Here is a 27097-nt window from a genome sequence, read left to right as displayed (position 1 = left end):
AAAAGGCAGTGGCCAGCACATAAAGAGGTTGAGTTAACTGAATTAAGAATTGAATCCCAAACCTTGTCGGACAGAGAAATATTTAAATCATGCTCCCAGGCAGTTCTAATTTTATCAAAAGGGGCACGCCTCAAGGTCGTTAACTTATCGCGAATAGTAGATATTAAACCTTTACCCGATGGATTTGTACAAAGAAACAAGTCCACAAGGTTTTTTTCAGGCATCTCAGGAAAGTTTGGTATTAAAGGGTTAATAAAATGTCTAATTTGAAGATATCTAAAAAAAAAATGAGTATTAGGTAGGTTAAGCTTTGCAGTTGTTTAAAAATTGCAAAGCGATTGTCTATGGAAAGATCTTCAAAACACCTAATTCCCTTTCTGTACCAGACATGAAATGCTAAGTCTTGCATAGAAGGTTGGAAAAGATGGTTTTGCAAAAATAGGACTAGAGAGAGAGAAACTGTGAAGACCATAATATTTTCTAAACTGAGCCCATATTCTCAGAGAGGATTAACAATTAGTTTAGGCAAATGACAAGGAAGTGCAGATCCAAGAAATGGAGAAATCCTTATTAGAGTTCAACTCCATTGCCACCCATTTTGGGCGGTCAGACTGATTATAAAAAAAAGGCCAAAAAGTAGACAACGTATGTTGGCTACCTAGTAATATAAGTGAAAATTAGGCAAGGCCATACCACCTTCCCTTTTAGGTTTTTGAAGGTGAACTTTATTAAGTCTGGAGCATTTGCTCTTCCATAGATAGGACAAAATAATAGAATCAAAAAAAGCTTTAGGAATAAAAATTGGTATAGATTGAAAATAAGTATAAAAATTTAGGAAGGATATACATTTTAACAACATTAATTCGACCTACCAGAGACATGGACAGGGGTGACCAGTGTGCCAAACTCTGTTTTGTGTGATTTAAAAGATTAGTGAAATTTTCTCGAAAAAGACGCTTAAAATTCCTTGTTACTATAATACCGAGGTAAGTAAATTGATTTATTACTTTAAAAGTGAGGTTTATGAAATTCTAATTCCAATATTTGTTCTTTCTGTTAATTGGGAAAAGTTCGCTCTTATGTAAATTAAGTTTGTATCCGGAATGCTGGCTGAATTTATTAAGACTAGCATTTCTGACTAGGTCAGCATTTATCGGCTTCCCTAATTGTCCTTGCAAAGGTGAGCAGAGCCAATGAGTATGGGTAATGTAAAACTTAGAGAGGAGAATGCAGGTGCTGATGGTTCACTCACTCATTCTTCCTACTGGATGATATAATTTTTGAGTTTGAACAGTGTAGTCAGGTTTGTGTCCCAATCATAAATGCAAAATTATTCTCAGGATGAATTACCTATGGTCGATCAATCAACTGCATTTTGCTTGGTTTCTGTTTGCAAAGGAACTACCAGTTTCTCATCTGCTGCCAACCACCACTCAGTTAAACACCTTGATATTCCACAATTTTAGATTCTTCTAAAAGGGAAAGGGAATTAATTTCTCTGGAGCATACAAGCAAGAATCTTCAGATAGTGAAAATCTCAAATAAAAACAAAATATGCCAGATTACTCAGTAGATTTGGCAGCAGTTGTATAGAGAGGAACAGGGACAATGTTTCAGGTCAATAGTGTTCTTTGGAATTGGGAAAATTTGGAAAAGGGGCATACAGTTGGGATAACATAATGAGGACCAATGTTTAAATCGCAAGTGCATTAGCACTTCACCTGGAAGAACTCCCTGGGGACTGGGATGATAGGAAGGGAAGAGTTAACAGGGGTGGTGTTACTTCTGAGGGAAGGTGATGTGAGATGTGAAGATGGGAAGATGAGACAGAGTTGGGGAGGAACAGTCCTTTCAGAATGCTGAAAGTGAAGGAGAAGTGAAGACGAATCTGATAGTGTTATTTTATTGAAGGTGAAAGAAATTACACTAGCCTGTTTTGACATGACTTTGTTTTTCTCTCACTACTATTGCCTCATTTCTAGTGTTTTATTTGTTTGATTTAAACTGGAGATTTGTGGTTATTTCACTTCAAAAGCAGCTGACTAAAGACCTGAAGCAACCGAATTTGGCAGATGTTTCATGATCCTAGGGACCCCGTTATGAACAGGTTATGCATGGGTATAAGTTTACTTTTGTCTGCAGACACAGTAAAGAATCTACATTTCACAAGGGTGCTTTGTAGAGTCTCCCCTCACAAACAGAAGTTATTATTCAATATTAATAGGGATCTCATTGTCAAGTACTTAATCCCTATAATGACATGCAGTAATTTGGTTTTATAAATAGTCTCAATACAATCATTAAATTTCACAAAGGCAATTCTGATTTATGTTAAAAGTAACTGATCAATGTAAATTGTCTGATCAATAGGCATCAGACAATGAAGTTATCCTTCTTGTACTACTATTCTGCAAAAGTATTCTGTTTGTGGATTATCACTTTGACTTTAAAATGGACTAGATGGCAACCAGGTCCCTGATCCAGTGGTTATTTTTTCAAAAAGTAATGGGTGTGTAGTTTCTATTGGATCTTTTGAATTCTTCTTCAGTTGGTTGAAATATTTCATTAAATTGTTTTTCTTTTGTCCTTTTGAAATTCCACGTAAATGGAGGAGGGCTGAAATATGTTCTTCGCTGCAAAATAAGCATTAATAATGAGAATTTATTTAAGATATACATTCGCTGAGATGTGAACTGCAAGTATTTAAGAGGATTCAAGACAGGCACGGTGAAAGCAGATAGCCACAACAATAGTTAGCGAATAGTTGAGGTAGGAATTTGGCGCAGCCTAAACTTCAGGAGGAAAGAACGACGTTGCTGCAGAAAATTGCAATTAGTTCTCAAGAGGAGAAAAAGTCAAAACGGAAGCTTAGAAATGGAAACATCACCAGAATTGCAGGGCTCGGGCTCAGAACTTCAGCCAAAATACACAAGTTCACCAACAGATTTAAAATACATTGCTTTCTATTAGGTGATATTGAAGGGATAAAACCGAAACTTAAATTGAATAAATATCAGAAAGAATTTATAAAAATTGCATTGGCAGTAGCTAAGAAGACTATAGCAGTTACTTGGAAATCTGATTCGTATTTAAGTATGGATCGTTGGAATAATGAAATGGCTAGTTCTATTCCACTTGAAAAAATTACTTATAATTTAAGAGATAATTATGTAACATTCTTGAATATTTGGCACCCTTATTTACAAAAGATAGGATGTCATATTTAAGTGCTCCGACAAAGAATTTGGTTACTTGGGGAAAGTAACGAATAATTATACCAAATTTATTTTGAATCCCATGGAGCATGTGGAAACCTTCCAATATCTTTTAGGTAGGACTATATATGGGGGGGGGGAGGGTTAAGGGGAGGGGGGGTAGATTTTATCTTTTCATGTATTCTTTTTGAAAATTTAATAAAAATTATATATAAAAAAAATAAAAAAATAAAAAAATACATTGCTAAGATTAGAGAAGCTAAAACTTGGCCAAAGTAAATAAACATTAAATAATATCCTGCATTATTAAGCAGAGAATGTATAAAGCATCTTGTGAAACACATACTTGAAATATTATTTCTTCACATGCAATTTTGGATCCATGATTGCAATTTACTAATAAACAATTTAAGCAAAGGCAAATTAATTACAAGGCCAAAGTCCAAGTCCATTTCACATTTCCAATTCTCAGGTCCTTGCGTTTTTGAAACTGCAGTGTTTTCTACATTATTTGGTGGAATTTTACCAAAAGCCTGATCACTAAAAGCCAAAAGCACCCAAGCACATGCAGTGAAATCAGATCACAGACAGAGCACAAAGGCATTCTGCATACACAAAACTTGGAAGCAATACAGATCTCACACACTGATATAGGCTTTAACTGGAGACCGAGTGGTCCATTTCCAAGTTACTTAAAGGGGTCCAATCTGGTCACATCCACTTCTCCTTTAAGAGATCTCCTTAGTGGTTATTACATAACATCATCCCAACCCCTCCATTGACCTCAAACAAGAGAAAATCTGCAGATGCTGGAAATCCAAGCAACACACAAAATGCTGCAGGAATTCAGCAGGCTAGGCAGCATCTATGGGAAAGAGTACAGTTGAAATTTTGGGCTGAGACCCTCTATTAACCTTTTCAGCCAGCCCATTCTTCAGCGCTCTGATGCTCTGCTTGCACCATCTTTCCTCTTCAAGTAAAAACCACTAACTCAGCCCAAACCCCTATGTGACCCTCCATATTCTGCTATCCCTCTGTGGACCTGCCCCTCCACCTTCCCCTTCTTCTTGTCCAGGCCTCTCATTCCATTTCCTCACCACTGTTTGGCTTGCTGTGATTTCCTTGTCATGGTCTACAAGGGCGAGCAACGTCATTGTGCGCCGGGCCTCAGGCATATGAGAGTGTCACTGCTAAAGACTGGTGCACTCAGTTGGCATAGTCCTCCCCCACTCTCAAACTCAGCACTGGCTTACCGTACCTCTTCAGGTGCAATGTAATTTCTAGCTCCATAACCTCAATATGAAAAACTCTTAAACTAGAGCACTTGAATGCAATTTACCCAATCTCTGGACAGTCCTCGAATAACGCTCTGAGTTTTGATTCAAGTTCATTTTCATTTTCATTAATAAAATCGAACAAATGTTGAGTTATTGGAAAAAGCCACAACGCAGTGCTACCCTGGGAAATAAAAGACACAGTTAATAGATTTAGTAATTAAAATAAATTACTTATGCTAACACATGAAGACAAGTTTTTATGGTTCTCTGTTGCTCAGCCACTGTTCTGACTAATAATCATAATGAATGCAGTAACTTATACACTTCTGAATGAACATGATGACCAACTGTATTTTAGAAGTAAATTTTACCAGTGACTCATACAACTTGCTGGAGGAACTCAGCAGGCCAGGCAGCATCTGTGGAAAAGAGTAAGCAGTTAATGTTTCTGGCCAAAGCGTCGACTGTACTCTTTTCCATACAAGCTGCTTGGCCTGCCGAGTTCCTCCAGCATTTTGTGTGTGTTGCTTGGATTTCCAGCAACTGCAGATCTTCTCTTGTTTCTGATTGGATTTTTACCAGTGACTGCATATTGATTACAATGCTTTATAAAACTATGCAATCATTTGCACATTGCACATTCAGACAGAGATGTAACATAAAGATTTTAACTCCTCTTGTATGTGAAGGATGTAAGAAATAAAGTCAATTCAATTGAAAAAAAATTCAATTGAAAAAAGATTTCAAAACATGCTCTTTTACATTCAGATCATGGTCACATTTTTCAGTTCCTATTAATTACAAAAACTCTTCAATACTGTAAAATGAGTAGAACTTTTCCTTAGACTTATTACATACTACCATAGGATACGGACATAACTGGGATTGCCAAGTAGCACATATTGTCCACCCCCATGTTCTGCTCCCCCAAGAGGACCACAACCTTGTTGGAGAGTTTGGAGGCTTCTGTGCCTGAATAACCCTGAGAGTTATGTTGGCTGGAGTCAGGGCCTTGTGCTTTGAGTCTTGGTAGGGTCACCCATGCCAAACAGGTCAAAGGGTAGAGGCCAGACGAAGAGTGATCCACTAGTCCTCCAGGTTCGGGGGTTCAGCTCAGAGCTAACAACCCTGACTGGTCAAAAAAATTGTTATGGAAACAGCAATGAAGATTCCTTCCACATCTGTGTGCGACAGTATTCCCGAGTCTCCACTGGGATTTGTATGACTGATAGTAGTGAAAAATGAGAGGGAGCTACTGGCATGATGAAGGAAGCCCTGAACACTGCCAAGACCAAGACCAACATTGGGTTTTGGAATCTACGAACTACGTACAACACTGGCAAGCTAGCACAAATATCTGCAGAGATGTGTTGTCACAACCTACGTATACAGGGTGTCAGGGAAAGCAGATGGACAGGGTCTGGCAGACTAAAGGCAGCAACTGGTGAAACAGCTTTATACTCAGGAAGGGCTGATGGTCAGCATCATGATGGTGTAGCTGTTGTTATGAAGAAAGGCAATAAGAAGTGCTTGGGGGAGTGGAAACCAATCAACAGTGAGTGGGCTGATGAGAGTCAGGCTGGAAGGGAAGCAAGTGAACATGACTGTGATCCAGTGCAATGTCTAACAACGGTGACATTGAAGAAACAGATGTTTTCTACAAACAGCTGTAATCAGAGGTAGAGACGTAATCATCATCACGGGAGATCTAAACACCAAAGTGGGAAATAACAACTCACACTCCACTGGGGCCATGGGCACTCATGGATGTGGAACGATGAATAACAGTGGTTAATGACTGGTGGAATTCTGTGCCATGAACAATCTGGTCATAGGAGGGACCCTCTTTCCACGCCATGAAATCCACAAACTGACATGGTGCTCTTCGAATGGATGTGACCATTTAATGATCAACATTACATGGAGACGATCTTTCAGGATGTAAAGGTGAAGAGAGGAGCAGATAGAGGAAGTGATCATCACCCTGTTGGAGCAGTGATGAAACTCAAGCTGAGAAGCACTGGGGCCAGAGAACATGTACAAAGACGTTTTATAAGACCATAATATATTGGAGCAAAATTATGTCATTTGGCCCATCGATTCTGCTCCGCCATTTCATCGTGGCTGATGCAATTTTCCTCTCAGTCCCAGTCTCCTGCCTTCTCCTCGTATCCCTCCATGCCCTGACCAAACAAGATGTTGAGAAGCTCAAGGACACCAGTGTGAAATCTGCTTTCACCATTCAGCACAAGAACAGACTCCAGGCCTTGCAAGACCTTGACAAGGACGTGGCAACAGACAGGATCAATACAATATGGAAACAGACTACCTCACTCTTTAAGGAGAGCAGCAAGGCTTGTCTAGGTACAGAGCAGGAAAGAAGAACAAAGAATGGATACAGCAGGAAACATGTACAGACTTAGAAGAAAGACAAAAATTTAAGAAGAAGTTGTTAGATGCAGAGTCAACCCGAATTAAGGAGAAACTTCAACTAGCATACACTGAAGCTAACAAGAAAATGAAGAGATTTGTAGGAAAGGACAAGAGAGTCTACAAGAAAGACTTTGCAGAGGAGGCTGAAGCAGCAGCCACTTGAGGTAATCAGGTAAACATATACCAGATTTCAAAATTGTTATATGGAAAGTTCCAGGCCAGATCCAGTGGTCCCGTGAGAGATAAGAACAGTTTGCTTTTGACAACTGAGAAAGATCAAGAAGCATGATGGACAGAATATTTCAGAGAATTACTGAATAGACCACCACCAGATGAAGAACCTGACTTACAAGAGGCAGCAGAGGACCTCAACATCAACACAGATCCACCCAAGAAAGGAGATTGTTGCTGCGATTAATTCATTACAGAACAGCCGATCTTCAGGACATGACAACTTGAACACTGAACTGCTCACAGCTGAACCAGAAGTTGCAGCAGCCATCCTGCAACCACTGTTTCCTATAATCTGGGAACGGGGACAAGTAGCCAAGAACCGGACAAAGGGAGTTATTGTTAAGATCGCCATGAAAGGAGCGCTAAGTGATTGCAACAACTGGTGTGGCTTCACACTTCTGTCAGTGCCCAGCAGGATTCAAGCCAAAGACATTATTCAATGGATTATAGATGCTGTCGATATGTGCTTGAGGAACAGAGGCTGTGTTGACCAGATATTCATGCACGTAACATCACAAAACATCACATAGCATCACAAGACGGTAAACAGAGTGGCAGAGACAACTGTATGTACATTTTGTGGACTTTGAAAAGGCTTTTGTTAGTATCCACAGGGAGAGCTCTGGTGAATTCTTCGATCATATGGGATCCCTTCCAAAATTGTCCAGCTTATCCAGAGTTTCTTTACTAACTTCACTTGCACAGTTGGGGACTGCAATTTGAGAGTTGAACTCAAGACAGGATCAGCCCAGGCAGTGTCATGTCGGCAATATTACTTAACCTGGTGATTGATTGGGTTACGAGGCAAACAACAAAAGAAAAGCAGAGAGAGTCATTAGACAGACTCTATTCTCTAGTTCAGAAGACCGTGACTTTGTGGATAACCACACATTACTGTCACATACACACCAGCACATGCAAGAGAAAACTCAGCACCTGTGCACCTTTGGCGGACAGGTTGGATTCAGAGTCAGCTAGAGAGAAACAGAGAACATGACCCTCAATATAGGGTCTCCTCCTCACATCAAGGCATATGGCGTCAACTTACCCAGCACCAGCAGATTCACCTACCTGGGCAGCATCATTCGGCAGGATGGTGGGACCAAGGATGATATTCAGTGCAGACTTAGCAAAACTAAAACATCTTCAGATCACCATAAGGAGGTCAACCAGGTACAGCATCCACACCAAGTTGAAGCTGAACCAGAGCTGTGTTTCGTCCACATTTTTATACAGGTCAGAATGCTGGTGCATGATAGAGAGTGACCTCGCTAAGCTGTCGTCATTCCACACCATGAACCTCTGGAAGATCCTCTGTATTTTTGGCCAAGAAAGATCTCCAACGACACCCTACTTCTTCAGTGTCATTAAGAGGACATAGCCACAATCTTCATGAGGAAACATTGGAGATGGATTGGGCATGTGATGAGAAGACAGACCAACTCCATCATCAAGACAGAACTTCATTTGACCCATGAAGGGCCAAGGACAACTTGACACTGTGTCACAAAGGCAGAAATGAGGACCCTTAATTACACCTGGAGCACAACAGAGATGACGGCTAAGGACAGACATAGACGGAAGACCTTCATTGCTACTCTAAACACCAGTGGGGTATCAGGCATTTGATGATTAACCATGTTCTCCTTAACTAAGAAGCCAATTAAGAAACAAACACATAGGTGAATCTGGAATCATACATAGGCCATATTAGGTTCAAATGGCAGATTTCCTTCAATAAGGTCATTAGGGATGTACGTTGGTTTCTTTAACAACCCATTAATTTCATGGTTACCATAAGTAGCTACACAGTTCAGTACATGAACTTCGAATCCCAAAGTGCCAGTGTGAGTTAAGACTATGCCACTATATCAATACACGAGAAAATCTGCAGATGCTGGAAATCCAAGGCAACACACACAAAATGCTGGAGGAGCTCAGCAGGCCAGACAGCATCCGTGGAAAGGAATAAACAGTTGATGTTTATGGCCAAGACCCATCAGCAGGACTCACTGTTATTCCTTTCAATAGATGCTGCCTGGCCTGCTGAGTTCCTCTAGCATTTTGTGTGTGTTGTCTCTATATCAATAGTCCATTTTCTAGCTGTTAAGTCTACTAATCATAACTCTTAGTGACATACTGATGGTTTGCTCCATCCTCCATGCAAGAAGTCAACTGGACTGGCTAGAAAAAAGCATTTTGAAATGCCCCTTGAATAACTTCTATCTTTGTATCAGAACCTGCCGTTTTGATTGGTTAATAATCATTTTTCATATCTTGGGATTAAAATTACCTGTAAACATAAGGATTTATTTAAGACTAATTACTTACCCTTAATTGACCACATTACACAACTTTCCTTTAAATGGTCTCCACTTTATTTAACTTTGACTGGTCGTATTAATGCTGTTAAGATGTTTATTCTACCAAAATTTTTATATATATTTCAGACATTACCGATTTTTGTTCCAAAATCCTTTTTTGATAAAGTAGACTCCAAACTCTCTTAATTTATTTGGCAAAATAAAAACCCGAGATTGGGTAGAATACATCTACAGAAAGCTAACAGAGATGGAGGCTTGGCATTATCTAACTTTAGATTTTATTATTGGGCAATTAGTATTCGACACATGAAATTTTGGTTACTTGACCAAGATATACTATCCATTCCTAAATGGGTAGTATTGGAATTACATTCTGTTCAATGCTATGCGCTTGGCTCTATATTAGGATCTTCTCTTCCTTCCGATTTGAAACGTTATATGGCAGGTTTGCAACCCGATAGTTAAACATACCTTACGCATCTGGTTTCAATTCCGAAAATTTTTCAATCTTAATCAATTTGTGCTAGCAATTCCTATTATTGTCAATATATTGTTTCTCCCCTCCTCTATGGACCGTGCCTTTCAAATTTGGAAGACTAATGGTATATCACAGTTTTTGGACTTACTATCAGATGGCTCCCTTATGTCTTTTGAACAGTTATCTAACAAATAAATTTACCAAGCACACATTTTTTTAGATATTTGCAAGTTAGAAATTTCCTAAATACCATATTTTCTTCCTTTCCGACGTTACCCCCTACAAATATTTTAGATGCTATCATTAACCTCAACCCATGTCAGATAGGTGTAACGGCTATTATTTATAATACTATCATGAAACTTAGGAAAGCTCCATTCGATAAGACTAGGACTGACTGGGAAAAGGAATTGGGCCTTTCTATCCTGGCGGATGGCTGGGCTAATATTTTACAACTAGTTAATACTTCCTCTATCTGTTCCAAACACTCCTTAATTCAATTTAAAGTTGTCCATAGAGCACACATGTCTAAAGATAAATTAGCTCGTTTTACTCTCATATTAACCCTCTTTGTGATAGATATGATGGGGAGATAGCTTCCTTGATCCACATGCTTTGGTCTTGTCCTAATCTGGAAACTTTTTGGAAAGACATTTTTAATATTATCTCAAAGGTTTTGAATAGTGATATTTCTCCCCATCCTATTACTGCTATCTTTGGATTACCTAAAACTTCTAGAAATTTATCCCCCTCAGCGAGTAGAAAGATTGCATTTCTCACTGTAATGGCGAAAAGATGTATTCTACAACATTGGAAGGAGGTTAATGCCCCAACTACATTTTTTTGGTTCTCTCAAATGATACTATGTCTAAATTTGGAAAAAAATCAGAAGTAATCTTTATGATACTTCAGTTAAATTTGAACAGAACTGGAGATCTTTTATTCAATATTTTCATTTAATGTAACTTTTTTTTCTCTCTGATCATACATACACTCCCTTCGTGAATTTTATCTGCTATTAGTGGAGGTCGGGTTTGAGGACGTGATTGTTTAATTTGTTCAAGTCTACTATTTACCTAGTTAGCCCATTGCTTTGCTTACAACAGGAATTCTGCAGATGCTAGAAATTCAAGCAACACACATCAAAGTTGCTGGTGAACGCAGCAGGCCAGGCAGCATCTCTAGGAAGAGGTGCAGTCGACGTTTCAGGCCGAGACCCTTTGTCAGGACTAACTGAAGGAAGAGTTAGTAAGAGATTTGAAAGTGGGAGGGGGAGGGGGAGATCCAAAATGATAGGAGAAGACAGGAGGGGGAGGGATGGAGCCAAGAGCTGGACAGGTGATAGGCAAAAGGGATATGAGAGGATCATGGGACAGGAGGTCCGGGAAGAAAGACAAGGAGGTGGGGGGGGGGACGCAGAGGATGGGCAAGGGGTATAGTCAGAGGGACAGAGAGAGAAAAAGGAGAGTGAGAGAAAGAATGTGTGTATAAAAATAAATAACAGATGGGGTACGAGGGGGAGGTGGGGCATTAGCGGAAGTTAGAGAAGTCAATGTTCATGCCATCAGGTTGGAGGCTACCCAGATGGAATATAAGGTGTTGTTCCTCCAACCTGAGTGTGACTTCATCTTTACAGTAGAGGAGGCCGTGGATAGACATGTCAGAATGGGAATGGGATGTGGAATTAAAATGTGTGGCCACTGGGAGATCCTGCTTTCTCTGGTGGACAGAGCGTAGGTGTTTAGCAAAGCGGTCTCCCTGTCTGCGTCGGGTCTCGCCAATATATAGAAGGCCACATCGGGAGCACCGGACACAGTATATCACCCTAGCCGACTCATAGGTGAAGTGTCGCCTCACCTGGAAGGACTGTCTGGGGACCTGAATGGTGGTAAGGGAGGAAGTGTAAGGGCAAGTGTAGCACTTGTTCCACCTACAAGGATAAGTGCCAGGAGGGAGATCAGTGGGGAGGGATGGGGGGGACGAATGGACAAGCGAGTCGCGTAGGGAGCGATCCTTGTGGAAAGCAGAGATGGGGGGAGGGAAAGATGTGCTTAGTGGTGGGATGCCGTTGGAGGTGGCGGAAGTTACGGAGAATAATATGTTGGACCCGGTGGCTGGTGGGGTGGTAGTTGAGGACCAGGGGAACCCTATTCCTAATGGGGTGGCGGGATGATGGAGTGAGAGCAGATGTGCGTGAAATGGAGGAGATGCATTTGAGAGCAGAGTTGATGGTGGAGGAAGGGAAGCCCCTTTCCTTAAAAAAGGACATCTCCCTCGTCCTGGAATGAAAAGCCTCATCCTGAGAGCAGATGCGGCGGAGACGGAGGAATTGCGAGAAGAGGATGGCATTTTTGCAAGAGACAGGGTGAGAAGAGGAATAGTCCAGATAGCTGTGAGAGTCAGTAGGCTTATAGTAGACATCAGTGGATAAGCTGTCTCCAGAGATGGAGACAGAAAGATCTAGCAAGGGGAGGGAGGTGTCGGAAATGGACCAGGTAAACTTGAGGGCAGGGTGAAAGTTGGAAGCAAAGTTAATAAAGTCAACGAGCTCAGCATGTGTGCAGGAAGCAGCACCAATGCAGTCGTCGATACAGCGAAGGAAAAGTGGGGGACAGATACCAGAATAGGCACGGAACATAGATTGTTCCACAAACCCAACAAAACGGCAGGCATAGCTAGGACCCATACGGGTGCCCATAGCTACACCTTTAGTTTGGACGAAGTGGGAGGAGCCAAAGGGGAAATTATTAAGAGTAAGGACTAATTTAATTCCGCTAGACGGAGCAGAGTGGTGGTAGGGGGGAACTGATTAGGTCTGGAATCCAAAAAGAAGCGGAGAGCTTTGAGACCTTCCTGATGGGGGATGGAAGTATATAGGGACTGGACATCCATGGTGAAAATAAAGCGGTGGGGGCCAGGGAACTTAAAATCATTGAAAGGTTTAAGAGCGTGAGAAGTGTCACGAACATAGGTAGGAAGGGATTGAATAAGGGGGGATAAAACCGTGTCAAGGTATGCAGAAACAAGTTCGGTGGGGCAGGAGCAAGTTGAGACAATAGGTCTGCCAGGACAGGCAGGTTTGTGGATCTTGGGTAGGAGGTAGAAACGGGAAGTGCGAGGTGTGGGAACTATAAGGTTGGTAGCAGTGGATGGGAGATCCTCTGAGCGGATAAAGTCGGTGATGGTGTGGGAGACAATGGCCTGCTGCTCCTTAGTGGGGTCACGACTTTATCCGCTCAGGGGATCTCCCATCCACTGATACCAACCTTATAGTCCCCACACCTCGCACTTCCTGTTTCTACCTGATCTTCCTCCTGGCACTTATCCTTGTAAGCGGAACAAGTGCTACACATGCCCTTACACTTCCTCCATTACCACCATTCAGGGCCCCAGACAGTCCTTCCAGGTGAGGCGACACTTCACCTGTGAGTTGGCTGGGGTGATATACTGCGTCCGGTGCTCCCGATGTGGCCTTCTATATATTGGCGAGACCCTACGCAGACCGGGAGACCGCTTTGCTGAACACCTACGCTCTGTCCGCCAGAGAAAGCAGGATCTCCCAGTGGCCACACATTTTAATTCTACATCCCATTCTGACATGTCTATCCACAGCCTCCTCTACTGTAAAGATGAAGCCACACTCAGGTTGGAGGAACAACACCTTATATTCTGTCTGGGTAGCCTCCAACCCGATGGCATGAACATTGACTTCTCTAACTTCCGCTAATGCCCCACCTCCCCCTCGTACCCCATCCATTATTTATTTTTATACATACATTCTTTCTCTCACTCTCCTTTTTCTCCCTCTGTCCCTCTGACTATACCCCTTGCCCATCCTCTGGGTTCCCCCCCGTCATTCTCCCTGGGCCTGCTGTCCTATGATCCTCTCATATCACCTTTTGCCTATCACCTGTCCAGCTTTTGGCTCCATCCCTCCCCCTCCTGTCTTCTCCTATCATTTTGGATCTCCCCCTCCCCCTCCCACTTTCAAATCTCTTACTAGCCCTTCCTTCAGTTACTCCTGACGAAGGGTCTCGGCCTGAAACGTCGACTGTACCTCTTCCTAGAGATGCTGCCTGGCCTGCTGCGTCCACCAGCAACTTTGATGTGTGTTGCTTCCATTGCTTTGCTTTGTAGGTTAGTTGCATGGTAGGTATTTTTTTTGGGTTTTTTTTCCTGTTTTATTTCTCATTTATCGATATATATGGAAAATTAGTATACAACTATATTACCTTGTTATTTTATAACTAACTTACATTGTTTGCATTGTTTTTTTGTATTAATATTACTTGTATATTTATATCTTAACAATGTATTGGTTGCTATATGTTTTACCTTTTGTGTACTAATTCAATAAAAATATTTAAAAAGAATAACTTCTATCTCTATGTCCCACATTATTCTTTATTATGTAAGCAAAATAAATATCAAACGCTTTGAAACTGGACCTTCTAAACCCAAGAAGGATTTTTGAGGTGATAGGATTTCTGTTGATCTATCAGCAGGTTCCTCTACATTTTTCCCAACACCTTCCCAATTTATTTTAATTTTTTTATATACCAGTAAAGAAAAGCAGTCCATAACAATGAGTTTTTTCCCCTTAGTTGCTGACATGGTCTTTTGATATTTCAGGTGAACACCCTCGGAAGTGTGCATATTTGCAGGAACTTTTTGGAAGCTAATTTTTATTTTAGGGTAATACCTAAAATAAATATTTGCAAATTTCACCAGATTTAGCTAAATTTTATATCAGGGATTAAAAGGGAATGCAAAAATCATCTAATAATGCTGAAGATTAAAAGGAACAGTTGCTACCTAGATATAGTTGCTGACTAGATATAGGCTACATAATTAATTCTGAATATTTACACAATTCTATGTGGTGTTTGCTTTGGCTCAGAGAGGAAATTAGTACTGGAATGCATCAATTTGTATACACAAAATATTTGCAAAAAACACAGGAAGAAACAAAAAAAATGGTATATACTTACAAATTCTTCATACATTTTATTTATTGCTCCCAACTCTTCTCTTATCTTAGCTGCTGTGATATGCTTTGAAGATGTTTTTTTGCTGATTTTCTTTTTCATGAATGCAGTAATGTACTCTCTAACAAACTGATAGTGAAGATCAGAAATCACCACCTTTTATTTAAATAGATATGCAACTTTTGGTTATTTATAAGAAGCACCTCTTTAAAAAAATAACTGAAGCTTTTTATTTAAGAGCAATAAGCGATTTACCTGGTAATTAGCCTCTTTCATTTTCTTTAACTCGTAACAATATTTTTCAGTCATGCCCATTAACTGATCAAAATCTTCACTGCTGGACAACTGCTTATTTTTCATGATCTTCTTAAAACAACACTAGAAAATACAGTTAACGGTATAATACCAAGTCATTGATATTTAAACATTTGAGAGAACTATTGACAACCTACCAAAACTTTAGAAAGGAGATCATCTGAAAGAATTTTGTTGAGTTCATGTCGTGCTTCATTTAATGCCTTTTCTACCTCATTGAGAGATGCAGAATTATCTTCTTTAAGGTTCTTAATGAATTCCCTGTGTTGGATAGGAAAGAAGATATAGGTAATAATATTGTGTGCATCAAATAATAGCCATCAATGAAAGGGTAGTTAGTAGACATGGAGCTTTAGTTGTTATGGACCTAGGTTTAGGAATCCCATCTTGTGTACATATCATGTTGGGACTATACTGCAGTGGGGAAGATATTCCTTGGCCGATTTTTGACAGCATTTTCAGAATCCATTATAGTTTGTTTTATTTTGCAATCAGGTAATATTTTATAACAATAACTTTATTTATTGAGTGCTTTTCATATAGATGATGTAATTGGAAGTGCTTTACAACGGAATAAAATGCAAACATGAAAATAAAATTAAAAAATTAAAATAAACCTGAAAATAAATGACAAGACGATGTTGGTTAAAAGCAAAGTTAAATAAATAGTTTTTAAATCTGCTCTTCAACAGTATCAATTGAGACTGCGTCCCTTATAGTTTCAGGCATTGAATTCCACAGTTTAGGAGCATTGGGTCAAAAAAAGATGACCTGCCAATGATCTTTTCAGGGAGATTGTTTAAATTTAAGAGACCAGCGGAAGAACACACGAGAGCTCAAGCAGAATTACAAAAAGAAAACTATTCTGTGATGTACTCCAGTTCTAGACTATCAAGAGCTGTAAAAACAAATAAGAGAACTTTAAAATTAATTCTAAAAGATATAGGTGATGCTTTGATAGAAGTATTTAAATTTATAAAGGGCTGGCTTATGGAATTGATTGTAATTTCAAGTTGCTGGGATTTTTTAAAATGGAGAAGTATAAATACAAGTTGAATTTGCCTTTAACCAGTTTGTACTCACTGTGAACTTTACAACATTTTATGGTTCTTATAGTACACATGGTAGAGTTAAAACTAAATACAGGACTTCTATATAAAAATAAGATTGTGGAAGTTACTATTCAAATCAGTGGGGGTTGGGGTGTGTGGTACAAAAGCAGTTGTTAAAAGAAAGGGGAAACAAAGTCTATTCTATGGGAGCAAAGTCAATAAAAGAGATTCTGGCAGGTATTTGTACAGAAGAAGAACAGCAATGCAAGCTGGGTGGGCCAATAACCTGCTGAGCTTTTAGTTTTTTCCCCCCATGGAGCTAGCAAACACAAATATCATGGATATAATCAAGTGCTAAACTTGATTACTCCATACAGAAACTTTAGAAATTAACAAAATGTTTGAGAAATGAAGAAATTTGCAAGTTTATCTGAAAACATAGAACATAGAATAGTACAACACATTACAGGCCCTTCGGCCCACAATGTTGTGCCGACCCTCAAACCCTGCCTCCCATATAACCCCCCACCTTAAATTCCTCCATATACCTGTCTAGTAGTCTCTTAAACTTCACTAGTGTATCTGCCTCTACCACTGACTCAGGCAGTGCATTCCACGCACCAACCACTCTCTGAGTAAAAAACCTTCCTCTAATATCCCCCTTGAACTTCCCACCCCTTACCTTAAAGCCATATCCTCTTGTATTGAGCAGTGGTGCCCTGGGGAAGAGGCGCTGGCTGTCCACTCTATCTATTCCTCTGAATATCTTGTACACCTCTATCAAGTCTCCTCTCATCCTCCTTCTCTCCAAAGAGTAAAGCCCTAGCTCCCTTAATCTCTGATCATAATCCATACTCTCTAAACCAGGCAACATCCTGGTAAATCTCCTCTGTACCCTTTCCAACGCTTCCACATCCTTCCTATAGTAAGGCGACCAGAACTGGACACAGTACTCCAAGTGTGGCCTAACCAGAGTTTTATAGAGCTGCATCATTACATCGTGACTCTTAAACTCTATCCCTCGACTTATGAAAGCTAACACCCCATAAGCTTTCTTAACTACTCTATCTACCTGTGAAGCAACTTTAAGGGATCTGAAGACATGTACCCCCAGATCCCTCTGCTCCTCCACACTACCTAGTATCCTGCCATTTACTTTGTACTCTGCCGTGGAGTTTGTCTTTCCAAAGTGTACCACCTCACACTTCTCCGGGTTGAACTCCATCTGCCACTTCTCAGCCCACTTCTGCATCCTACCAATGTCTCTCTGCAATCTTTGACAAACCTCTATACTATCTACAACACCACCAACCTTTGTGTCATCTGCAAACTTGCCAACCTACCCTTCTACCCCCACATCCAGGTTGTTAATAAAGATCATGAAAAGTAGAGGTTCCGGAACAGATCCTCGTGGGATACCACTAGTCACAACCCTCCAATCTGAATGTACTCCCTCCACCATGACCCTCTGCCTTCTGCAGGCAAGCCAACTCTGAATCCACCTTATTGGTGAATACCGAAGAGAAGTATTCATTGAGGACCTCACTCACTTCCACAGCCTCCAGGCACATCTTCCCACCTTTATCTCTAATCGGTCCTACCTTCATTCCTGTCATCCTTTTGTTCTTCACATAATTGAAGAATGCCTTGGGGTTTTCCTTTACCCTACTTGCCAAGGCCTTCTCATATCCCCTTCTTGCTCTTCTCAGCCCCTTAAGCTCCTATATTCCCTATATTCCTTCCCTATATTCCTCAATAGACCCATCTGATCCTTGCTTCCTAAACTTCATGTATGCTGCCTTCTTCCACCTGACTAGATTTTCCACCTCACTTGTCATCCATGGTTCCTTCACCCTACCATTCTTTGTCTTCCTCACCAGGACAAATTTATCCTTGACATCCTGAAAGAGATCCCTAAACATCGACCACATGTCCATAGTACATTTCCCTGCAAAAACATCATCCCAATTCACACCCACAAGTTCTAGCCCTATAGTCTCATAATTTGCCCTTCCCGAATTAAAAATTTTCCTATCCTCCCTGATTCTATCCTTTTCCATGATAATGCTAAAGGCCAGGGAGCGGTGCTCACTGTCCCCCAGATGCTCACCCACTGAGAGATCTGTGACCTGACCCAATTCGTTACCTAGTACTATATCTAGTATGGCATTCTCCCTAGTTGGCCTGTCCACATACTGTGACAGGAATCCATCCTGGACACACTTAACAAACTCTGCCCCATCTAAACCCTTGGAACTAATCAGGTGCCAATCAATATTAGGGAAGTTAAAGTTATCCATGATAACAACCCTGTTATTTTTGCACCTTTCCAAAATCTGCCTCCCAATCTGCTCCTCGGTATCTCTGCTGATACCAGGGGGCCTATAGAATACCCCCAATAGAGTAACTGCTCCCTTCCTGTTCCTGACTTCCACCCATACTGACTCAAAAGAGGATCCTGCTACATTACCCACCCTTTCTGTAGCTGTAATAGTATCCCTGAACAGTAATGCCAACCCCCCTCCCCTTCCCCCCATCCCTTTTAAAACACTGAAATCTAGGAATATTGAGAATCCATTCCTGCCCTGGTGCCAGCCAAGTCTCTGTAATGTCCACTACATCATAATTCCATGTATGTATCCAAGCTCTCAGTTCATCACCTTTGTTCCTGATGCTTCTTGCACTGAGGTACACACACTTTAGCCCTTCTACCTTACTGTCTTTACACCGTTTATTCTGCTTCTCTTTCCTCAAAGCCTCTCTATATGTTAGATCTGGCTTTACTCCATGCACTTCTTTCACTGCTCTATCGCTCCGGGTCCCATCCTCCTTGAAAATTAGATTAAATCCTTCCGAACCATGCTAGGAAACCTACCTGCAAGGATATTGCTCCCCCTCGAGTTCAGGTGCAACCCATCCAATCTGCAAAGGTCCCACCTTCCCCAGAAGAAATCCCAATGATCCAAAAATCTAAAACCGTGCTCCCTGCACCAACTCCTCAGCCACGCATTCAACTGCCATCTCCTCCAATTCTTACCATCACTGTCACGTAGCACTGGCAGCAATCCTGAGAACGCCACCCTTGAGGTCCTGTTCTTCAGCTTTCTGCCTAGTTCCCGAAACTCACACTTCAGGACTTCATCCCTCTTCCTGCCTATACCGTTGGTACCAACATGTATCACGACTTCTGGTTGCTTTCCCTCTCGTACCAGGATTTCGTGCACCCGGTCAGAGACATCCCCGGACCCTGGCACCCGGGAGGCAACAAACCATGCAGGTGTCCTTCTCACGTCCACAAAATCTCCTGTCTGCTCCCATGACTATAGAATCCCCAATGACGACAGCTCTCCTCTTCTCCATCCCATCTTTCTGCACCACAGAGTCAGACTCAGTGCCAGAGGCCCTGCTACTGTGGGTCACACCTGGTTGGTCGTCCCCACCAATAGTATCCAGCACAGTAAACTTATTATTCAGGGGAATGGCTACAGGGGTGCTCTGCACTACCTGTCTACTCAACTTTGCTTTCCCCCCCTCTGACTGTCACCCAACGACCTACTTCCAGTACCCTAGGTGTGACTACCTCCCTGTAGTTCTCAGGGAGGTAGTCACACAGCAAAACGCAGCAAGGAATCTATTAAATCTTTGAAATGGATGGAATGTATTAAGTAAGTTTTCATGCAAACTGTTAATAGGTAAATACCAGGAAATGTTTAAACTCGTATTAAAAATGATTAACAACTGGGAATGCCTTTCCAGTGTGCTAATCTTTGAGGCAATAAAAAAAATCAGAATCTGCCGTAGGTTTCTTTGGAAGAATGGGTTTGATGGGCTGAATTCTGGGACACTTCTATACTGGTTTCCAAAGCTTTACTCCTGAGATTTCAACACATAATCTCAGCTGACAATTCACTGCAGAATTATTAGAATACTACACAGAGGACCTTGTCTGCTCACTCTGTTGGACATAAAAGATTTGCTGGCTGATTTTGAGGAAGAGCATGGGAGTTCAACCAGCACCCAAGCTGACATTATTCTTCAATCAATATATAGGCATCTGTTAGTCTTGTGAGACCATGGATTTGCGCCTTGGAAGGTTTCCAGGGTGCAGGCCTGGGCAAGGTTGTATGGAAGACCGGCAGTTGCCCATGCTGTAAGTCTCCCCTCTCCACGCCACCGATGTTGTCCAAGGGAAGGGCACTAGGGCCGATGCAGCTTAGCACCGGTGTCGTTGCAGAGCAATGTGTGGTTAAGCACCTTGCTCAAGGACACAACACACTGCCTCAGCTGAGGCTCGAACTAGTGACCTTCAGATCACTAGACCAACGCCTTAACCACTTGGCCACACGCCAACAATAACATAGTTACCATATCACCTGATCACTTATCTTTTTTTAAAAAATCTTGCCATCCGCTTACACAAAACAAGGAATATGCAACTAGAATTAATGGGAGAAGGCAAAACTCCACATTGACATTTAGGAATAGATTGAATAGATTATTAAAATAAAGGGGAAGAAAGAGATATTAGAACTAGGATGCAGGTGAATAAGTGGCTGAAGAACTAGAGCAGCGGGCAGGGCTTCAGATTTCTGGATCAATTGGATCTCTTCTGGGGCAATGCATGACCTGTACAAATGGATGGATTATGCCTGACCTGGAGGGGGACCAATGTCCTTGTGGACAGGTTTGCTAGAGCTGTTGAGGGTTTAAACTAATTTGGCAAGGGGGTGGGAACAGGAATGATAGGGCTGAAGGGGGAGCAGTTGGTATACAAGCAGAGGCAGTGTGTAGTGAGACTGGCAGGAAGGACAGGCAGATGACACGGCAAAACTGCAGTCAGTGGGATGAGTTGGCAGTGTAACATGGGGATAAAACCTAAAAGGGTGACGAGTACAAAAGATGTTATATTTCAGTGCACGCAGTATATGGAATAAGGTAGCACAGTTAGAGATTGGCAGGTATGATGTTGTCAGCATCACTGAGTCATGACTGAAAGAAGATTATAGTTGGGAGCTTAACATCCAAGGATACACATTGTATTGAAAGATAAGGCAGGTAGGCAGAGGGTTTGCCATGGTTCTTTTTGTAAGAAATGAAATCAAATTCTTAGAAAGAGGTGACATAGGATTGGAAGATGTAGAATCCTTATTGGTAGAGTTAAGACTCTGATGGGAATTATATACAGGCCAAGCAGTAGCCCGGATGTGGGCTACAAATTACACTGGAGATAGAAAACACATGTCAAAGGGCAGTGTTCTGATAGTCATGGGGGATTTCAATATACAGGTAGACTGGGAAAATTGGGTTGGTGCTAGATCCCAAGGGATAGAATTTGTAGAATGCCCACAAGATGGCTTTTTAGAGCAAATTGTGGTTGAGTCTACTAGAGGAAAGTTTATTCTGAATTGGGTGTCGTGTAATGAACCAGGTTTGATTAAGGTAAAGGAAGCCTTAAGAAGTAGTGATCATAATATGATAGAATTCACACTGCAATTTGAGAGAGAGAAAAGCTAAAATCAGATGTATCAGTACTACAGTAGAGTAAAGGGAATTATAGGGGCATGAGAGAGGAACTGGCCAAAGTTGATTGGAAGGGGACACTTTCAGGATGACAGCAGAACAGCAATGGTTGGAGTTTCATGAAGCAATTCAGAATGGGGATGATAGATTTGACTAAAGAAGAAGTGGTATTCTAAAGGCAGGATGATGCAACCATGGATGACAAGGGGAGTCAAAGATGACATAAAAGCAAAAGAGAGTGCATATACAGTAATAGAGCAAAAATTGGTGAGAAGTTAAGAAAATAGGGAAACTTTTAAAGACCAACAAAAGGTAACTAAAAAGCTGTAATATGAAAGCAAGCTAGCTAATAATATCACAAAGGATACCAAAGGTTTTTTCCAAATATACAGTGTAAAGAGTAAAGGAGAAGCAAGAACAGTGAAAAGTGACATTGGAGAGATAGTAATGGGGGACAAGGAAATAGGCAAACTGAACAAGTAATGTGCCGGAAGTTCAACAGTGTCAGGCGGCAGATGTGAGGGCAATTGCTATTACTAGGGAGAAGGTGCTTTGGAAGCTGAAAGGTCCAAAGGGAAATAAGTCACCTGGGCCAGATGGACTATACCCCAGGTTTCTGAGAGAGGTAGCTGAAGAGATTGTGGAGGCATTAGTAATGTTCTTTCAGGAATAACTGGATTCTGGCATGGTTCAGGAGGACTGGAAAATTACAAGTGTCACTCCACTCTCCATGAGGGGAAGGAGACAAAAGAAAGAAAATTATAGACCAGTTAGCCTGACCTCAGTGGTTGAGAAGATGTTGGAATCGATTGTTAAGGATGAGGTCTCAGGATACTTGGAGACACACGATAAAATAGGTCAAAATCGGCATGGTTTCTTTAAGGGGAAATCTGTCAGATCTGTTGGAATTCTTTGAAGAGGAAATAAGAAGCAGGATACACTAAGGAGTGTCAGTGGGTATTGTTTACTAGAACTTTCAGAAGGCCTTTGACAGGGTGCCAAAGATAAGGCTGCTTAACAAGACAGGAGCCCATGGTATTACAGAAAAGATACTAGCATAGAAAACATAGAAAACCTACAGCACAATACAGGCCCTTCGGCCTACAAAGCTGTGCTGAACATGTCCTTACCTTAGAAATTAGCTAGGGTTACCCATAGCCCTCTCTTTTTCTGAGCTCCATGTACCTATCCAGGAGTCTCTTAAAAGACCCTATTGTATCTGCCTCCACCACCATCGCCGGCAGCCCATTCCATGCACTCACCACTCTCTGCGTAAAAAACTTACCCCTGATATCTCCTCTGTACCTACTTCCAAGCACCTTACAACTGTGCCCTCTCGTGCTAGTCATTTCAGCCCTGGGAAAAAGCCTCTGACTATCCACACGATCAATGCCTCTCATCATCTTATACACCTCTATCAGGTCACCTCTCATCCTCTGTCGCTCCAAGGAGAAAAGGCCGAGTTCACTCAAGCTATTCTCGTAAAGCATGCTCCCCAATTCAGGCAACATCCTTGTAAATCTCCTCTGCACCCTTTCTATGGTTTCCACATCCTTGCTATAGTGAGGTGGCCAGAACTGAGCACAGTACTCCAAGTGGGGTCTGACCAGGGTCCTATATAGCTGCAACATTACCTCTTGGCTCCTAAACTCAATCTCACAATTGATGAAGGCCAATGCACCGTATGCTTACTTAACTAAAGAATCAACCTGCGCAGCAGCTTTGAGTGTCTTATGGATTCGGACCCCAAGATCCCTCTGATCCTCCACACTGTCAAGAATCTTACCATTAATACTATATTCTGCCATCATATTTGACCTACCAAAATGAACCACCTCACACTTATCTGGGTTGAACTCAATCTGCCACTTCTCAGCCCAGTTTTGCATCCTATCAATGTCCCGCTGTAACCTCTGACAGCCTCCACACTATCCACAACACCTCCAACCCTTTGTGTCATCAGTAAATTTACTAACCCATCCCTCCACTTCCTCATCCAGGTCATTTATAAAAATCACGAAGAGTAGGGATCCCAGAACAGATCTCTGAGGCACACCACTGGTGACCAATGTTCCCTCTAATTTTTAGTAGTCAGCGTGCACAAAAATCTTATGTTGTGCAAATTTTTTTCCTGTGACAAAAGTATGTACGCACTGAATGCACACATGGCACAGTTTATGAGGTTTACAAAATATTTGACATAAAACTGCACAGAATAACAACAAAATAATATATATATTTAAGTCACTCAGTTATTTTTCTCTCTCCTGTCTTTGGCATTTACCCATTCTTTGTAAACTATCTAGACTAATAGAACTTCCATTCAATTGATAGCTTTTGATTCTCATTAACATATCCAAATGACATTCACCTAAATGGTTTCTCGGCTTGTTTTTGAGTTGATTCATTAGGCTAAAACCTCACTCACAGTCCACACTAGACGCAAGAAAAGTTCCCCCAATGTCCATCAACTGTGCAAGGTCGCAAAACTGCTCATTTTGAAGTACAAATGCCACCCTATGAGCAAAGATTAAAATCAGTTTGGATTTAATTTTTTCTTGTATGGAAAATTTGAAATCATTAAACTGTGTAACTATTACAGTACTTTCAGCTAGAAAATCGTGATATTTTAGACATAAGGCATTAACTTGTTCATTGCCAAATGTGAAGTCACAATCTGCAATTGTGGAGAAATCAAAAGCTGAGCAATCTTGTACCTCATCTTCAGGAAACCTTTCCTCTAAATGAATTCAAGGACTATTTATAAAATTCAACAGCGAACTTGTATCTACTGTGACGTTTTCTTCACGTTGTTGGCTTAGCAAAACTTTAACTTTGTCACTCCACAAAACATTGTCTCCCAAATACTGCTTTCTTATCTTGTTAATTTTGCCTCACGCAAAATGAAGTGATGCAGCTGTACAAACCGGAACAGGAAAGGTGATGTGACGTAAATTAGTGATGTGCATTGTGGTAGCTGAAAAACCGACTAACTAGTTAACAGAAACATTTACCCAAAAGATTTTCAATAAGTATAATTATTAATTACTACATTATTTTAGATAACTTACCTTTTGTTAATTTCCTTTGTACGCTGGTTGAAGACGTGTGTACACGCGCACACGCGCACAGTTTAGTAGGAATATAGCTGGCGACCGACCTCCATGCAGAATATGACCCGTCTACAATTACTCTTTGCCTTCTGTGGGCAAACTGGTTCTGGATCTACAAAGCAATGTCCCCTTGCATCTCATGCCTCCTTACGTTCTCAATAAGCCTGGCATGGAGCACCTTGTCAAATGCCTTGCTAAAATCCATATACACTACATCTACTGCTCTACCTTCATCAATGTGTTCAGTCACATCCTCAAAAAATTTAATCAGGGTCGTAAGGCATGACCTGCCTTTCACAAAGCCATGCTGACTATTCTTAATCATACTATGCCTCTCCAAATGTTCATAAATCCTGCCTCTCAGGATCTTCTCCATCAACTTACCAACCACTGAAGTAAGACTCAGAAGAAGAAGAAGAAAGCCCTTAACTCTGAGTGGAGTCATCACAATGCTGTCGTGACGGCGTTTTTTTTAGCAGGCTTTCTTATTTTTACTAGCTCGATGCTCAAACCAGCAAGGATGGAAAAGCGTGCAAGGGAGCTGGCTGGATTTGAACTCGGGAGCCTTCATTCTGAAGTCCGGCGCTGATGCCAGTACGCCACCAGCTGGCGAAGAAAGGCTCACTGGTCTATAATTTCCTGGACTATCTCTACTCCCTTTCTTGAATAATGGAACAACATCCGCAAACCTCCAATCCTCCGGAATCTCTCCCCTCCCCATTGATGATGCAAAGATCATTGCCAGAGGCTCAGCAATCTCATCCCTCGCCTCCCACAGTAGCCTGGGGTATATCTCATCCAGTCCTGGTGACTTATCCAACTGGATGCTTTCCAAAAGCTCCAGCACATCCTCTTTCTTAATATCTACATGCTCAAGCTGCAAGTCATCTCTACAATCGCCAAGATCCTTTTCCTTAGTGGATACTGAAGCAAAGTACTCATTAAGTACCTCTGCTATCTCCTCCGGTTCCATACACATTTGATTGGTCCTATTCTCTCACAACTTATCCTCTTGCTCTTCATGTACTTGTAGAGTGCCTTGGGGTTTTTCTTAATCCTGTCCACCAAGGCCTTCTCATGGCCCCTTCTGGCTCTCCTAATTTCTTTCTTAAGCTCCTTTCTGCTAGCCTTATAATCTTCTAGATTTCTATCATTACCTAGATTTTTGAACCTTTCGTAAGCTCTTCTTTTCTGCTCGACTAGATTTACAACAGCCTTTGTACACCACGGTTCCTGTACCCTACCATCCTTCCCTTATCTCATTGGAACTTACCTATGCAGAACTCCACGCAAATATACCCTGAACATTTACCTCATTTCTTCTGTACTTTTCCCTGAGAACATCTGTTCCCAATTTATACTTCCAAGTTCCTGCTTTATAGCCTCATATTTTCCTTACTCCAATTAAATGCTTTCCTGACTTGTCTGTTTCTATCCCTCTCCGATGCTATGGTAAAGGAGATAGAATTGTGATCACTATCTTCAAAATGCTCTCCCACTAAGAGATCTGACACTTGACCAGGTTCATTTTCCAATACCAGATCAAGTACAGCCTCTCCTCTTGTAGGCTTATCTACATATTGTGTCAAGAAACATTCTTGAACACACCTAACAAACTCCACCCCATCTACACCCCTCACTCCAGGGACATGCCAATCGATATTTGGGAAATTAAAATCTCCCACCACAACAATCCTGTTATTATTACATCTTTCTAGAATCTGTCTCCCTATCTGCTCCCTGATGTCCCTGTTACTATTTGGGTGGTCTATAAAAAACACCCAGTAAAGTTATTGACCCCTTCCTGTTACTAACTTCCACCCACAGAGACTCCGTAGACAATCTCTCCATGATTTCCTCCTTTTCTGCAGCCATGGCACTATCTCTGATCAATGGTGCCTTGCCCCCACCTCTTTTACCTCCCTCCTTGTCCTGGCACTCGAAGTAACCATTCCTGCCCCTGAGCCATACAAGTCTCTGTAATGGCCACAACATCATAGCTCCAAGTACTGATCCACACTCTAAGCTCATCTGCTTTGTTCATAATACTCCTTGTTATAATACACCTTTACCATAATACACCTCAAACCATCAGTCTGAGCACATCCCTTCTCTATCATCTGCCTATCCTCTCTCTCACACTGTCTC

General features: G+C 41.4%; 1 protein-coding gene across 2 annotated transcripts in view; it reads right to left on the bottom strand.

Annotated features, from left to right (window-relative positions):
- Positions 1-279: 279 nt before the first annotated feature.
- LOC134346335 (exocyst complex component 3-like) overlaps positions 280-27097 on the bottom strand; it is a 69136-nt gene continuing 42318 nt past the window's right edge. For both annotated transcript variants that reach the window (XM_063047692.1, XM_063047687.1), the window contains exons 10-14: positions 15402-15525; positions 15205-15327; positions 14953-15105; positions 4555-4673; positions 280-2633 (exon numbers count right to left, since the gene is read on the bottom strand). In XM_063047692.1, coding sequence (XP_062903762.1) covers positions 2447-2633; positions 4555-4673; positions 14953-15105; positions 15205-15327; positions 15402-15525 — 706 coding nt within the window. In that variant the 3' untranslated portion in view covers positions 280-2446. The remainder of the gene's footprint in view (positions 2634-4554; positions 4674-14952; positions 15106-15204; positions 15328-15401; positions 15526-27097) is intronic.

This window comes from Mobula hypostoma, chromosome 1 (assembly GCF_963921235.1).
Source record: "Mobula hypostoma chromosome 1, sMobHyp1.1, whole genome shotgun sequence".
NCBI lineage: Eukaryota > Metazoa > Chordata > Chondrichthyes > Myliobatiformes > Myliobatidae > Mobula > Mobula hypostoma.
This window is presented reverse-complemented; position numbering and strand designations above follow the sequence as displayed.